At 40.8% G+C, this 16,015-nt stretch overlaps 1 protein-coding gene across 1 annotated transcript in view; it reads right to left on the bottom strand.

Annotated features, from left to right (window-relative positions):
- PLPP3 (phospholipid phosphatase 3) overlaps window positions 1-16,015 on the bottom strand; it is an 80,510-nt gene that overhangs the window by 30,237 nt on the left and 34,258 nt on the right. The window contains exon 2 of the mRNA XM_032218280.1: window positions 13,328-13,485. Within this exon, the coding sequence (XP_032074171.1) occupies window positions 13,328-13,485 (158 nt within the window). The remainder of the gene's footprint in view (window positions 1-13,327; window positions 13,486-16,015) is intronic.

Genomic DNA, 16,015 nt, shown 5'->3' with positions numbered 1-16,015 from the left:
GTGTATTGTACTTTAGGTGCCTATTTCAACTTCAATATACTAGAACAAATTAACAGGGTCTTACTGTAGTTCATAAGACATATTTATTTTATTGCTTTCCAAAAGAGTCTGTATCGGACAAGCAGTAAAGATCTGCTTAAATGACTTACTGTCATGCTAGCTTTACATCATCTTGAAGAATAAATCTGTGCTCTATTGACAGGTGAAATGACAGATCTCCATAGTCTTTACATTTGGACTTGCTAAGCCCATTTTTCTATATGACAAGGTGATTATTCTGTATAATAAAATGGAATCCTCCACTCTACCTCTGTAGCTCTACTCTGCTAAGTGTGGTTAAAGATGCTACAGGTGTGATTTGTGGTACACATCACCCAATAGCTAAAATTCTTACATCTACTTCATTTTTGCTGTACCAAAGATTTCTATGAAACCTAAAACTGGGGGGGGGGCATTGTTCTTTTTTTGTATTCAGGTGTTTATACATTTGAAGAAAAGAGTTCACATGACACAAATGTGGTTGGATTATTTCCAAGTCATTGAATCTGATCTAGAAAAGAGAACATACTTATCAGGTTATAGACATGCAATCCTTAAGAGCAATTATTGATCCCCAAACTATAAGTATAATGTGGGTTTAATATTAAATCAGAAGATTGTGTAAGTTACTGTTTTAAGAGTTGCAAACTTTAGGATTATCCTGATATCTTTGTTCAGGTCTTACCCTACAGGCAATAACAACCCTGGAGACATAATTAGAAAAACTAGTCCAGCTGGTTTCATTTGAACATGCCATGTACTGCCTATTACCTGAAAGCAACCAAATAAAATAAAATCAAAAAGCTGTGAGCGTTTCTAGCATCATTACACCACTTATTGGACAATTGCTCTTCAGAAATTGCAAAATATAAGCTTCAGGTGTAGTCGAGAATTGCAAGTAATTCCACAAGTACAACAGTTCCTTAACTAATCTGAGTTCAAGCTTGCCTTCTGGATTGAGAGCTTTTAAAGTGCTACTACTATAACTGCACCCATATATCTAAGCCAGTGTTTCTCAATCTTGGCAACTTTATGACCTGTGGACTTCCCAGAATTCTTGAGCCAGCCATGTTGATGTAGGAATTTTGGGAATTGAAGCCCACAGATCATAAAGTTGCTGTTGTTACCCAGCCTGGTCTAAGCAACAGGGAGATTTATCTTCCATGTATGCCCATGAATCTTATTTATTTATCTTCCTGTTTAAGAATGTTATGAAGGTTGGCTGTCCTTTCATCTCTTTATAGCTTGTAAATATCTTTAGGTTTACTTTTAATTGATTATTTTATCACACAACTTATCTAAGGCAAAATTGCAAACTATCCTGAAAAAGACTTCATGGCTGAATCTCACTTCCACAAGCCCATTACTATAATGGGGAAAAAATACTCCTGAATTGTTAAAAATGATTGTTCTTAATAATAATATTGTTTATACAGTTTCTGCTTATAATCCTAATGTATTGGACCAAAATTCCATCATTTTCTGCATCTGAGATAATGGGGATTATAATTTAATAATAAACAGTAACATATGCGCCCAACCTTAAATGAGCATAGGGCAATCACAACAATCAAAGGAATCACAATAAAGCATAAAAATAAAGATGGATAGTAGGATAAAACAAGAGATCTTTTTCCCTTGTCAAAGGGCTGGGTGAACAGTTAAGTATTCACAGCTCATCTGAATAACAGCAAGGTGAAGGCTATCTGACTCTGGGAGAGAATCTTGTTCCAGAAAACAGGCACCAAACTGTTTTAAGAGTACCAGATTAAGGACATTTAAAACAAAATATAGTCATGCTGAATATCTGTGACCTTTTGCTTACACTGTAATGTACAAGGCTATATGAGTATTTACTCAAACCATCAACAATGATTTTCTACTAAAAGCATCATTATATGGAGTCATGACATTTAGATAGACCATTTCCAAAAGAAATTTGTTTTATGGCATTATTTAGAAAGCACAGTGAAATTAATCAGGCAAAGGCTTCATTTTTTGAGTGCTATAAATCAGCATTTATAGCTTGCCTTCTAATTATATGCTTATGTCATCCAGTTGCTACATAGTACTAGATGGAGGACTGGAAATGAAGAGAGAGTCACAAATCTGCAATTTCCTAGAAGTATATGAAACAGAAGAGAGAATATTTACATCAGCACGTGCTTCAAGATAGATGACATGATGAATGAAAATGATTGTGCAGAAAGATCAAGTAAGCAAGTAAGAACAGAAGTGATGCTAAAATATTTTATTTTATAATACAATAAACTAGTATTATAATGTGAAATGTAATCAGCATAGGCATATTTGAGTAAGAGTTTTCAGAAGCATAACTTAATGGTGTTTACATTCAATTATTAATGCAATGGTCCCTACAATCTTGGATGAGTTCATACTTGCTCATATTTTTCTGCTGCTTCCGATATATAGCATGCTTTTAACTAGCAAAATTCACAAGCTTTAGCTACGTTATTTCCACATCTACCGGAAATGCCTTGGACTTGATAGTAATACTATACATCATCTGTATAAACATGCTTGCCTAGCATCTTCTAATCTCAAAAACTGAAGACAATTTAATGAAAATACACAATTTAATCAAGTCCAAATGTTTGCTCACTGAAAGAGAAATGTAAGTTTAATTACTTTTTGCCATATTTTCAAAATAAGTGCTCTGAACTCCAATTTTAGTAATTGCTTCTAGTGAAACTAAAAATAGAACTAAAGAACTAAAACTTTTTAAAAGGTCTCATGCAAAGGAGAAATATAATTTTCAAGAACTACTTTCTAGATACAAAGTGAGAAACAATGGATTACACTACTTGTAGGAAACTTTTTATATTTACTATGATTTGGTTTTCAATGTTTTAACTTCTAAAGCAAAATTCCAAACATTCAATCATGAAAGAAGAAGCCGAAAGATCAATAAAATGAAAAGTCAATATGCCAAAGCCACAAAAACCTAAAAGAAACAGAGGAAATAAAGCCAAATGTAAAATCTTAGGCAAATGGAAACAACTTGATTGGAGACTAGTCCAGAATTGAAGGGTCAACACAATAAATGTCTTTCATTAGTGACATACAAAACACACATTGCTAATTATATTACTTAAAATATGAAGTGCTTAATGCAGGTGAGGACATCAGAATGCTCAATAGATCTCCCAAATTTTCTTTTTAATGTTTAGCACATTTCTTCTACATTCACCTAAGAACAACAACAACAACGTTTCAAAAATCCACTGCTGGTTTTGAGCAGGCACTAAGCTTACGGATTGTTGGTTAAGAGTGTCTAATAAGAAACAATTATGGGTCAAAGCAAAAGAAGATTCTTTCTAAGATAACAGTTAGTATACACAGATATAATTCATAGAAGGTTATTGTGCCCTGCAAACCCAGTTTGCAGGAGATAAGAGAAGGTTTAAAAAAAAGATGGAAGTAAACTTCTAGATTTCTTGGTTCGAGAAACTGGATTGAGGAAAACAGAAGCTGAATGAAGCAATGGATTATGTAAATTACAGAATCTGGATGTGAAAGAGAAGACAGGGAAATTGATTATGGTAATTTAAATCTGGAGCATTCATGGTATAAAATTTAAGAAAAAATATAAAGGTATTTTTAGTTTATAAATAAAACTCCATACATTATTTGGACCTCAAAACTGCAATACTTTCCCAAACGTAAATTGATATGAAAGCTGTGGAGCTTCACTAAAGCTACCTAGGTTTAGGACCTGGTCTGTTCCAAAATCTGCTGGAAATCCTTAAAATACAAGTGCTGTCCAGCTGATGGCTTGTCTGTTTGTTGAACTACCTTCAAATGCAGGCAGAAAGCCAAGAACTAGATTTGCATACAGGATGAATAAAGGCATCTCTGTCCCAATCTCTTTTTCTTTGGAAGAATGCAATTAATTGCCAGATGGTCTATTGCAGTTATTTACAGGCAACTGAAACATTGTTCCTTTACTGGAAGATGAATCGCTTACAAATCCTCTGTGGTTTCTAAGTCACTTTGGAATGTATTTCCACCACATATGCACAAATATGGCCTGTAGTAAGCCTATATTCAATTTATTTTTATTAAATACAAGGAAAATAAACAAATGTAAGTTGATCCATATGACTTTTAAATCCTTTCCTGGGGTATGTATGGATGAATACCCCAAAATTTTTGAAAAATTTTATTGTGAAGGTGGATACTTTCTATACTGGGGAAAGCTTACTAATATATGCCACACAGTTTGGGAGCTATTGGTTCCTCACATGTACTAACTTTACCTTAAAAGAGGTTCAAAAATTATTTCAGCAAATCCTTGAGCTTAAAATTAAAAAGCTCTTCTATGTGTGCTCTTTTCAACTCACTCTGCCAAACAAATTAAAGCAGCTACAGAAATGTTGATGTCTCCCATTACAGCCTAGGGTCTAATTTTTTTTAGCAATTCTGAGATCAATTGAAATCAAATATTGATGCCATCAAATTTCTAATCACAAACTGATTGAATCTTTCTACCTTCATTTTTTATTATTTTGCATACACCATTGAAGATAAATTCTGCCTGATATAGTAAAACATTGTAAAATTTAAAATTTACAACACAGATTGGACATAATCAAACTTAATCTTATGTAACCAGGAGTATGATTACAGTTGAATTAGAAAAGAGAGAAAAACAGCAACAAAACTACAGAGTGATTCTATCTTTGGCATTTACCAAAATATGCACCCTTTAAAAAACTACTAATAACTTGCCTAAGGGACATGTGTGAGTATTTGAGAAGATTAATGTTTTCTTTTAAACTGCTGGTGGTCTTGATAATTACACAAATATAGCAATTTGAAAATTGGAGTTTGCCTCCCCAACAGCATTCTATTACATAGTCATGACCCTTCCTTCTTTAGCCAAATTGTGGCAAAACCCTTAATAAGTTGAAGTAAGAGAATCTTGTTCTTTTGGCAATGTTGACCCCATTTTTTATTTTTTTTTAGTAGGAAGAAGAAAATGAAAGAATCTTCGGCAACTAATTCAGTACAGATGTGCAAAAACTGAAACTTCATCCTGAATAAACAAGTTTTAAAGATATTAAGCTCTTCTTCTGACTTGTGTCTCCAGCAAAGAGGATGCATGTGGTGTGAACTGCTGGAAATGCTTAAAGGGGAGTAGTGATGTTAAGAACAAAGTGCACAGCATTTCACTATGCTGAAAACAGGACTGAAAATGTTTTTTAGCAAATACTTGAAAAGTCTCTAACAGAATTTGCCTCTGATTTTATCAAGTCACCCTTGCAATTGTCCCTTTCTGAGTAGGAATTTTTAATTTTCAAGTTATTATACAGGTAGTTCTCAATTTATGACCATTCATTTAGTGACCACTTAAAATAACAGCACTAAAAAATGTGATTTGACGTCAAAATTCAACTGCTAGCTTAACCGGCTTTTATTTACAAGGATTACTGCATCCTGTGATCACCATTTGCAACCTTCCTAGCCAGCTTCCAATGAGCAAAATCAAGTAGTTGGACTTGCTTAACAATTGCAGGGTTGGCAAAAAGGTTGTAAAATTAGCCACGACTCACTTAACAACCTCCTTGCTTAGGCACAGACATTCTGACCCCCAATTGTGGTTGTAAGTCAAGGACCACTTATATTTTTAAGGATCTAATCAGATGGAAAATTGTAAGATTTCTGTTGAATACAGGTAGTCCTCAGTTAAGAATGAAAACTGGGACCAGAATTTCTGTTGTTAAGTGATGCAGTCATCATTAAGCAAGAATTAATTAATGTGCTCAATTGAGCATGTTCCAGAGAGCTCACAGGCAGGATGGCAGGGAGGTAAGGCACAGTGATAGCACAGCAGGGCCAGGAAAGGGGAGGGTACAAATGATTTATAATTCATCATTTACTTTCCTTGTGGAAGCCAGCAGGGAAAGTCACAAATGGCAATTCTGTGGCCATGGAACATTGCAACCATTTAAGTGTAAGCTGGATGCCAAATGCCCAGATCACACTTATATGTTTGTGGGGGTGCTGAGACAGCTAGAATGTTGAGGACCAGGCTTAAATTGTGTTTTCAGCACCGTCATAACTCTGAACAGTCACTGAATGAATGGTTAGTAAGCAAGGATTACTAGAACACATATTTATCTTATTTTTAATGCTATCGTTTTACAAATATAACTGTTTCTCTCTCCCCCAACCCCAAATATGCTATATTCTGCCAGACTTTGTAGCTAAATATGGGTACATCTAGATGACAGATCTAACATAGGAATAATTGCAGGTGCTATTTTCCTATCCTCTAAAATCTTCAGTGTAATCTACCATCTAAAAAGATAATTTAAATCCTGCCCAAGAACATGCAACATAATTATGTCTATACATGTTTATTTAGAAGCAAAGGCTAGCTAGAGGGTCCACCTAAATGTATTCCCATGTAAGTATGCATGTGACTTTTACATCATCTGTGTCTCTTGTGCATAATGTACATCAAGTGTCTTTTCTAAACTGATGAAACACAGAAGTCAAAAGATGAATAGCCCATTACTCAAATATGAAAAGAGAAAGCCTTTTGTTAGAACTGAGACCTTTACTAGTTGACCTTTATGGGAAACTTTTATAAATCATGACTAGGACTAATGGATAAAATGAGAACCTCAAAAGTTAAGCTGTATCTTCTAAGGTGAAAGAAATACAGACTGGGATAATCTCTGGGAATATTTAGGGGAGGTCTGGAAGCATGGTCCCTAAGGCAATTAGTATCTCAAGTGCCTTGTGCATTCATATCCTCTCGTGCACCATAGGAGACAAAGGTCAAAACCTCCAGAGTTTATTTAAGAAGAACTTTGTGGATCCTGGAAGCTTCATAAAACATGACCTACACCTTTCATAGATATTCTGTTGATAACAAAAAACAAAAACCCCATCCTTAAAAGTTCTAGCACTAAAAATGCTGATTCTTCCTCAACCTTTCTATATTGTTTGAAACAAAACGATCATTAAGAGTAAGACAAGAATAGGGATTCTGTATATTTCTGAAGAATTTATATTCTACTAAAACAATCCTGGAACCTAAATTATATCTTTCAATGGAAACGTCTATTTGTCTTTTGGAAAGTTGCCTGCAAGTCTAAAAGATTTTGGAAACAATGAAATATAATTTTTCAACCTGCAGGGATTACAGCTGCTATGGCCTCTATCAGTTATGTAGGTCATGTTACATAAATAAAATTAACACAGAATAGAAATGGTAATCTAAACAAGTATCTTCTTTTTGTCACTGGATTATTCATCAATCATTACCTTTCTAAATGAGCAGGTTATGTACACAATAGCAATGTTGCAATGCTTTATTTAGTTGAAGTGTTAACAAGACTAGTACAGGAAACATTAAGTTGTAAACATAGCTGCATTAACTAGAATGTACCTAATAAGAAATGCTGTTTTTAAATTTTGTAATAACCATTTTATTTGTATCATCTCTACCACTACCATCTCTATTTTAAAAAAAAAACAATTAAAAAGGAAAAAGTGGGGAAAGGACAGCCTCTCAGCTAAGAAGACTAAAAATATGGGATCTCACTGATCAGTCCAGTCATCCTGCTGGCATTCAAAAATGAATGAATTGCCTGGGAGACCCTAATTCTCTTCATTTTTCCAATTTCACATTTCATTTCAAATTATACTTCTTTAGTTTTTAATCTCTGAACCCAATACAGGTAGTCCTTGACATGACAGTTTGTTTACTGATTGTTTGAAGTTACAACAGCACTGAAAAAACTGACTTATGACTATTTTTCACAATTATGACCATTGCATGTTTGTTGGCCATCTGATTTACATTTGAATGCTTAACAACTGGTTTACATTTATGATGGTAGGGATCATGTGATCTTCTTTTGTGAACTTCTTACAAGAAAAGTCAATGGGGAAACCAGATTCACTTAACAATCATGTTACTAATTTAGAAGCTTGCCATTTAACAAATGTGGCAAGAAAAGTCATAAAATGGGGCAAAACTCACTTAAGAAATTTCTCACTTAGCAACATATATTCTGGACTCAATTGTGATCATAAGTCGAGTACTACCTATACCAGGTGAGAATTATTGACAGACAATGGCTAACAATTCCAAGAAAGAATATACTTCATGATTCATCATGAAATATAGATAAATGCCTCTCAAAAAACCTTATCAGTCTAGGGATACTGTGTACCAGAACCTTCAAAGCTCCTAGCTGCACGTTACAGCTGTGCGAGGAAGGCGGCGACGGCGGCGCGCGGCGGTGAGAGCGGCGCGCGGGCGTCCGGAGCCTCCCCCACCACTTTACCATCCCTTGGAAGCCCCTGGTGTTGCTGGTGAGCCCCCTGGCCAATCACCTACTGGCCCCTGGTCCTGGGCCACCCAGCTGTGCGAGGAAGGCGGCGACGGCGGCGCGCGGCGGTGAGAGCGGCGCGCGGGCGTCCGGAGCCCCCCCCACCACTTTACCATCTCTTGGAAGCCCCTGGTGCTGCTGGTGAGCCCCTGGGCCAATTACCTACTGGCCCCTGGTCCTATTAGCCATCCCAGAGCAGCGGAATAGCAGCTGCTGAAGCTGAAAAGAAAAACATTGTGGAGGAAAGCATGGAGGAAATGGCGGCCCCAAACAGCTGACTCACAGCATTACATTCTACATCTTCCTTTTCAGCCAGCCTACTGACTCATTGGAGCTGAGTGGTTGTGACTGTGACTGTACGTCTGTGAGTCTTGGTGACTAGTGAGCTGAGAGGGACTAATTTTGATTTAGCTTATTTTAAAGAAGGGGGCTGTCGGAAGCCGTTGGAGGCTGCATTGAATCCACAGATTGAAGGGCTGGGTTTGCTACTGCCCCAGACGCCCCCCCCCCCTCGGATCTATCTCTGCTCACTTTACTATTGGTTACCTATTTTATTATTTGTCATCTGCTGCTTTACTATTTACCATCGTTGTAGCCCCCTCCGGACCTTGCTCCCTGCCCACTTAACCACTAGGAGGAGTAGGATTGTGGCCAACTGGCAGGGAGCGATAGAGGATGGCGGCTACAGGGACAAGGATTGAGCCCCGAAAATACCAGCATTTTTCCCGCCATTTGCAAGAGCGGTGCAAGTCAGCCTCGAACTCTGGTCCCCTACATTGGGGGCCTTATATATCCTTGGGAAAGAGACTTTCGAATATACAGCCCGCTAACCTCCACCAGTGGGACAAGACTATATGGGAGCCATTTACGAACTCTGGAGCTTTACACTCAATTTTGTTTGGCTACAGCCACCTTACATACTACGTACTTTTGACGTGGTGGCTAAGGACATCTCCCCAGGACATAAGAAGAGAGAGGAGCAGACCATCGCTTCCTCCACTGTTTCCATATTATTATATATTATAACTGCGCAATTTTAAATAGAATGTTGAGTGTATGGGAGTTGTTTGGAATTGAATGAATGGCCCACTTTTAGTAATTGTTACCTTTGTATTTTATATGTTTTAAATTTTTTACGTGGGATTGTTAGAGTGGATAAATGAGAATGTTTGACTCGGAGGACCTGCTGGGGAAGGCGGGAGGAACCGGGGTGGTTGGGGGGGCCATGGACATGGGAGTGGGTCGGAGCATAGCGGTCGTGACAGGGAGAGGCAGATACGGCGGGGACCTTAGGGCTGGCCATTACCGGGGAAGGAGGGTTCGCTACATTACAGAGATCCCTCCTTCCGGCCCTAGGAGTCCCACTCCAAGACCAGATGGCGCGAGTAGTCAGGACCCTGGGCTCAGGCTGTTGTCGCTAAATGCCAGGTCTGTTGTTCACAAAGCTCCCCTCGTCCGGGACTTAATTGTTGACGAGAGGGCAGACCTGGCATGTATTACTGAAACCTGGCTGGGCACAGAAGGAGGAGTCCCCCTCGTAGAGATGTGCCCAGAGGGATTTCAGGTGCTTCATCAGCCGAGAGCCCAGGGAAGGGGTGGCGGTGTGGCTATTGTAATCCGGGAGTCTCTGTTACCTCGTAGGGTCCCTGCTCCGGAGCTTGTCGGGTGTGAGTCTCTGCTGATAAAGTTGGACCTCAAGGGTCAAGTGGGTTTGCTGCTAACGTACCTGCCTCCCAACTGCGTTGCAGCATCCCTCCCCTCGCTCCTCGAGTCAGTAGCCGAGCTGGCAGTTGAGTTCCCCAGGCTTATTGTTCTGGGGGATTTCAACTTGCCATCGCTCGGTGAACGCTCTGACGGGGCGCAGGAGTTCATGGCTTCCATGACAGCCATGGGCTTGACCCAGGTAATTCGGGGCCCAACCCATGCAGCGGGTCACATGCTCGACCTCGTATTCCTCTCGGAGCAGTGGATGTGTGATCTTGGTCTGAGGGGTAATGAGATCATACCCCTGTCGTGGTCAGACCATTGCCTACTGAGGCTCGACTTCCGGAGGCCAAACCCCCACCGTAGGGAGGAGGAACCGACCAGGTGGTTCCGCCCCAGGCGACTTATGGACCCTCAGAGGTTCCAGACGGAGCTTGGGGTTATTCCTGATACCCTCGCCCACAGTTCGGCGGAGACTCTGGCTGCCGCCTGGTACTCGGCGGCGTCGGAGTCTCTCGACCGGATTGCGCCACTACGGCCCCTCCGGGCCAGTGGATCCCGGAGAGTTCCCTGGTTCACCGAGGAACTCCGGGAGAAGAAACGCCGGAGGAGATGCCTAGAGCACCAGTGGAGGTCGGATAAGTCCGAGGCAAACCGAGCACTCTTAACCACCTGCACCAAGGACTATGTTCGAGCATTAAGAACTGCAAAAAGATCATATATTTCTTCCTTGGTTGCGTCCGCCGAGTCACGCCCAGCCGCCCTGTTCAGGATAACCCGCTCCCTCCTTAATAGGAGGGATGCGGGAGACCCCTTGCAGGGTAGGGCTGAGGATTATGCTCAATTCTTGGCGGACAAAGTAGCTCGGTTTCGATCGGACTTGGACTCCACCGCAGTAGATCCAGCTGAGACACAGGAGGATCATCTGCCACATCAACTCTGGGTTGAGTTCCAGGAAGTTGCCTCTGGGGATGTGGACAAGGCCATCCGAGCTGTAAGTGCCTCCACTTGTATTCTGGACCCGTGTCCCTCCTGGCTGGTGGCTAACAGCAGGGAGGTGACACATGGCTGGATCCAGGCGGTTGTCACCGCCTCCCTTCGGGAGGGGCATTTCCCCGCCGTACTCAAAACGGCGGTGGTGAGACCCCTCCTAAAGAAACCATCGTTAGATCCAGCCATCTTAAACAACTTTCGTCCTGTCTCCAACCTTCCCTTTATCGGGAAGGTTGTTGAGAAGGTGGTGGCCTTTCAGCTTCGACGGGCCTTGGAGGAAGCTAGCTATCTTGACCCCTTCCAGTCCGGCTTCAGACCTGGTTACAGCACAGAAACCGCTTTGGTCGCATTGACCGATGATCTCTGGAGGGCCAGAGATGGAGGCTATGCGTCCATCCTGGTTCTCCTTGACCTCTCAGCGGCTTTCGATACCATCGACCATGGTATCCTTCTGCGACGACTGCGGGAGGTGGGAGTGGGAGGCACTGTTCTGCGGTGGTTCTCCTCCTACCTCTCGGACAGGTCGCAGTCGGTGTTAGTCGGGGGGCAGAGATCGTCCCTGAGGCCCCTAACATGTGGGGTACCCCAGGGTTCGGTCTTATCCCCCCTACTATTTAACATATACATGAAACCGCTGGGCGAGATCATTCGGAGGCACGGGATAAAATACCATCAATATGCGGACGATACGCAATTGTATCTGTCCGCCCCGTGCCAACTCAATGAAGCGGTGGACGTGATGAACCAGGGTCTGGGGGCCGTTAAGGACTGGATGAGTGCTAACAAACTGGTGCTCAACCCGGATAAAACCGAGTGGCTGTTGTGTTTCCCCCCCAATAATTTGGCTAATACACCAACGCTTAGGCTGGGGGGTCAAATTTTATACCCCTCAGATAGGGTCCGCAACTTAGGAGTCCTCCTGGATCCACAGCTGACTTTTGACCACCAGCTGTCAGCTGTGACCAGGGGGGCATTTGCCCAGGTTCGCCTGGTCCGCCAGTTGCGGCCCTACCTAGATCGGGGGGCCCTCACAACAGTCACTCGAGCCCTTGTGATCTCCAGACTGGAATACTGCAATGGGCTCTACATGGGGCTGCCCCTGAAGTGCATCCGGCGACTACAGCTAGTCCAAAATGCAGCCGCGCGAGTGATAGTGGGCGCACCTCGGTTCGCCCACGTTACACCTGTCCTCCGCGAGCTGCACTGGCTACCTGTTGGTCTCCGGGTGCGCTTCAGGATACTAATGACCACCTTTAAAGCACTCCATGGTAGTGGATCTGGGTACTTGAGAGACCGCCTTCTGCCGATTACCTCCCTAAACCGACCAATTAGATCGCACAGACTAGGCCTCCTCCGAATTCCATCAGCCGGTCAATGCCGACTGGCGTCCACACGGAGGAGAGCCTTCTCTGCTGCTGCCCCGACCCTATGGAACGAGCTCCCCATGGAGATCCGCACCCTCACCACGATCCAGACCTTCCGCGCAGCCCTCAAGATCTGGCTCTCCCAGCAGGCCTGGGAATAGGTTTCCAATCACCCGCCCGAGTGTTTGATTGCTGAATGAAAGTTGTGTTTTATCATTTTTCTTTTGTTCACTAATTGTTTGTTTTGACCTTGCACTTCCCCTCCCCTGTGGTTGTAAGCCGCCCTGAGTCCCCTCAGGGAAAAGGGCGGCATATAAATCCCAATAAACCTCAAACCTCAAACCTACTGAAATGTAAAAATGGTATGAGCTAAATTTTGTGGCATTTATCTTGTTTGCATGGTTCTGAAAGGCCATCATATCCTTACATTGAGATTATTTCTATATGCTTTGAATCATAAAGTTATCCAAGTGCTGCATTTTAATCATCTAGTTCTATCCTCAGAGATAGGCCAATGATACCCTAACTTCATTTACATTATTTTGATCCGCATAATAGCCAGATATATTTTGCAGTTGAAACTATAATATCAGAGCCAGTTACTCCACCACCATTTTTTAAAGATAGTTTAATGACTAGCTATTTATGAATAGGAACAAAAGACAGGTACAGTATTTTGTTTACAATCCAGTGGCTGAGTTTAATTTAAGCCCAGGTGTTTAAAAACCAACCATGGCTGAAGTCTAACCAAAATCCGAATATAATCGCTTTGCCAACTGTTCTTCTTAAAGACCGAAAACATTTTATTGCAAATATGGTTACAAGATGCAGATTTCTGTTATTTGTCTTACTTACAGCAAGTATGGCAATAAGAATGCCTGCAGCACAAAGAACAGCATCGTTGATGGTCTCTCCACTTTTCACAGGGTATCGGATGCTTTCATCATTACAGTAAAATCCTCGTGGATAGGGTGCGATTGTGCTCGTTTCAATGATCAAAAATGGCAATCCAGCTAATAGGAGAAAAGCAAGAGAAGAAAAAGTTGTAAGAAACATAGAAAAACTTGGCCAAATAACCAAGAAATCTTCATTACTAAGAATGAAGTAAACTTCCTCTTAAGCCAGACCCATAAGAAAACAATCATCCAGTCCAGCAAAATTGTCATCTTTGAAACATATTCTACCTTGTAGTATAGAAAACAAAGATGGAATGGACATAGATAGTGGGGGTTTTTTTTCTGCTAAGCAAAAGCTACAGAAATTATGTGCTGCCCAACCACAAATAATCAGAATGAACTTCCTGGTGAGTTCACAAGATTAAACTGAAGATCTTGAATAAAGTTTACATTACCAATAACAAATGCAATCATCTCTAAAATATACTTGGAAAGTTGCCAAACAGAAATATGGTTTCTATTAGTCCATCTATATGAATTACTATGAAATAAGCAACATATTGCTTGATGAAAGACACCACTGTGCTTAGGAAATGCCCCTTTAACAAAACATAGGGGCCCACAAGTCTTCAGCTTATTTGATAGCCAACCAACATCAACTTTTTCTAATTCAGGGGGTGGGTAGAGTTTTATCTCTTTTGCTTCAGAAACACTAAATCTCAATTGTAGGGATGGGTAACTATGGCCCCTTTATGACCTGTAGACCTCAACTCCCAGAATTCCACACTGGTTCAGGAATTTTGGGAGTTGAAGTCCACAGATGTAAAGGGGCCGTAATTGCCCATCCCTGTTCAAAAGGATACTTCCAGAATTACAGAAGTAACATTATTTTCTCTTTGAAGCGTATATGCATGCTCTCCAATGCTCTTACCAATTTACTGTCTCAATGTTCCTCTCCCTTAGAATTGGCAAATTAAAAACTTCCCCATAACCCTGGAACTTGCTAATGGTACAGATTGATGGCTGCAGCTGGTGCTATTACTGTGCCAGGGCTAGGACCGACAGGGGGGATTGATACAAAAGGAGAGATCTAGCACTAACATAATTGGCATTAAGAAAGGTGCCGCTTCTCTGTGGATCTAGCAATCAGCAAGATCAGCATTTTACCAGCTTATTTACTTCACCTACTGTACATTGTGGTATATTCGTGGTACACTGGGGCATATTCTGACATCTGCTGAACCTTGCCCAGTGAGCCAGACTGACATTGACAAGAGAACTAAATAGAGTCAGAAGTAGAATACTACCGTTGTGGCTGGTTGAGTGTTCAAGACCTTTTATTTACCAAGATCTCACTTTGTCACCCTGGCTGTGAGCATGTGGATTTCTCAGGACAACTGGTCTTTTTCAAAGCCCCACTTTTGGCTTTTGATGGGAGACAGTTTGCTCACTTTACTCTATCAGCTTCATGTAGCTGTTTCATGAACTTGGTGGAAGGGCCTCTCAACTGTGCTTCTAGATGCCAACACTATACATGGACCTTTCATGATTGGCTCTAATGGTGGCACACTGCTTGTGTTTGGCACAGTTCTCTTACCCCTAAAGCTTCTAAGCCTTCTGACTATAGAGTAGGTGATCTTATATAAGCAGGAAGAAAGTACCCATAACTGGAAGAAAGCACTAGAATCTAAATCCCAATTCTCACAGTATTAGAGTTTCCGTGTATTAGCCATCATTTATCAGGACACAAGATGGTCGTTCCCTTCATTTTATCAATAATTTTAATATGACCATTTCACTATTTTATAAATAGTTTTTCTTCTACATTTCTGTTGTAAGGGCTAACAAAAGCAGAGAAGGATGTAAATCAAATAAATTAAAGAAAACTGAGTTATCTTCCTGAAACTGGGATAAATTTGGAAAAGCCACGGCTTGATGAAAATAGAAAGACTATATTTTTGCTCTTTAATTGTGACTTGTTACCAGCAATATTTACTCTATTTTAATAAACATGCGTTAAAAATGATAATGGAAATTGCAATCAGGAAATTTTTGACCTGGAATTTAATCAGGCAGCTTTGTTTACGGAGCTATCTATTTTACAACACATTCATAATTACTCAGCAGCAATATTCTTGTCAATTGAGCCTTCATTTTGCAACCCAAAACTTAGCATATGCAGACATCCTCTTTCCACAACCTAAATTATATTGGGAGACAGCCAATGTGGAGACAGAGTTGGGCTTCTGAGCCAAAAGTATGTAATACTAATAATCCTTTTTTTTTTTTAAAGAAAAAAACCTTTGCATCCCAATGAAAATTTACTGCAGAGAAGCTAACACAGCATGATGTGATCTGGCTTCATATGCACAAGCAATACTTTAATAGTCAAACTTCAGGGATTAAATGCACCATGGTTACGTGGCTTATTGTTATTGCTCTAGTTCCTCTTTTTAATAATTTTCACATGACAGATCTGTAAAACATATGTTCCATCAAACAATAAACCTATGTAAATAAAGCTTTAACAAAAGGGCAAGAGGCTTCTCAAGGAGATAGGACACTATATTATGTTTCTTTTCATTAAAGGAACAATTTTTTTTGGGGGGGGGGGTCATTTTTCTTTTTCACTCAATCAATCAGAACA

This window comes from Thamnophis elegans, chromosome 5 (assembly GCF_009769535.1).
Source record: "Thamnophis elegans isolate rThaEle1 chromosome 5, rThaEle1.pri, whole genome shotgun sequence".
NCBI classification, from domain to species: Eukaryota; Metazoa; Chordata; class Lepidosauria; order Squamata; family Colubridae; genus Thamnophis; species Thamnophis elegans.
Note: the sequence above shows the minus strand (reverse complement) of the source record. Positions and strands in the feature narration are given on the sequence as shown.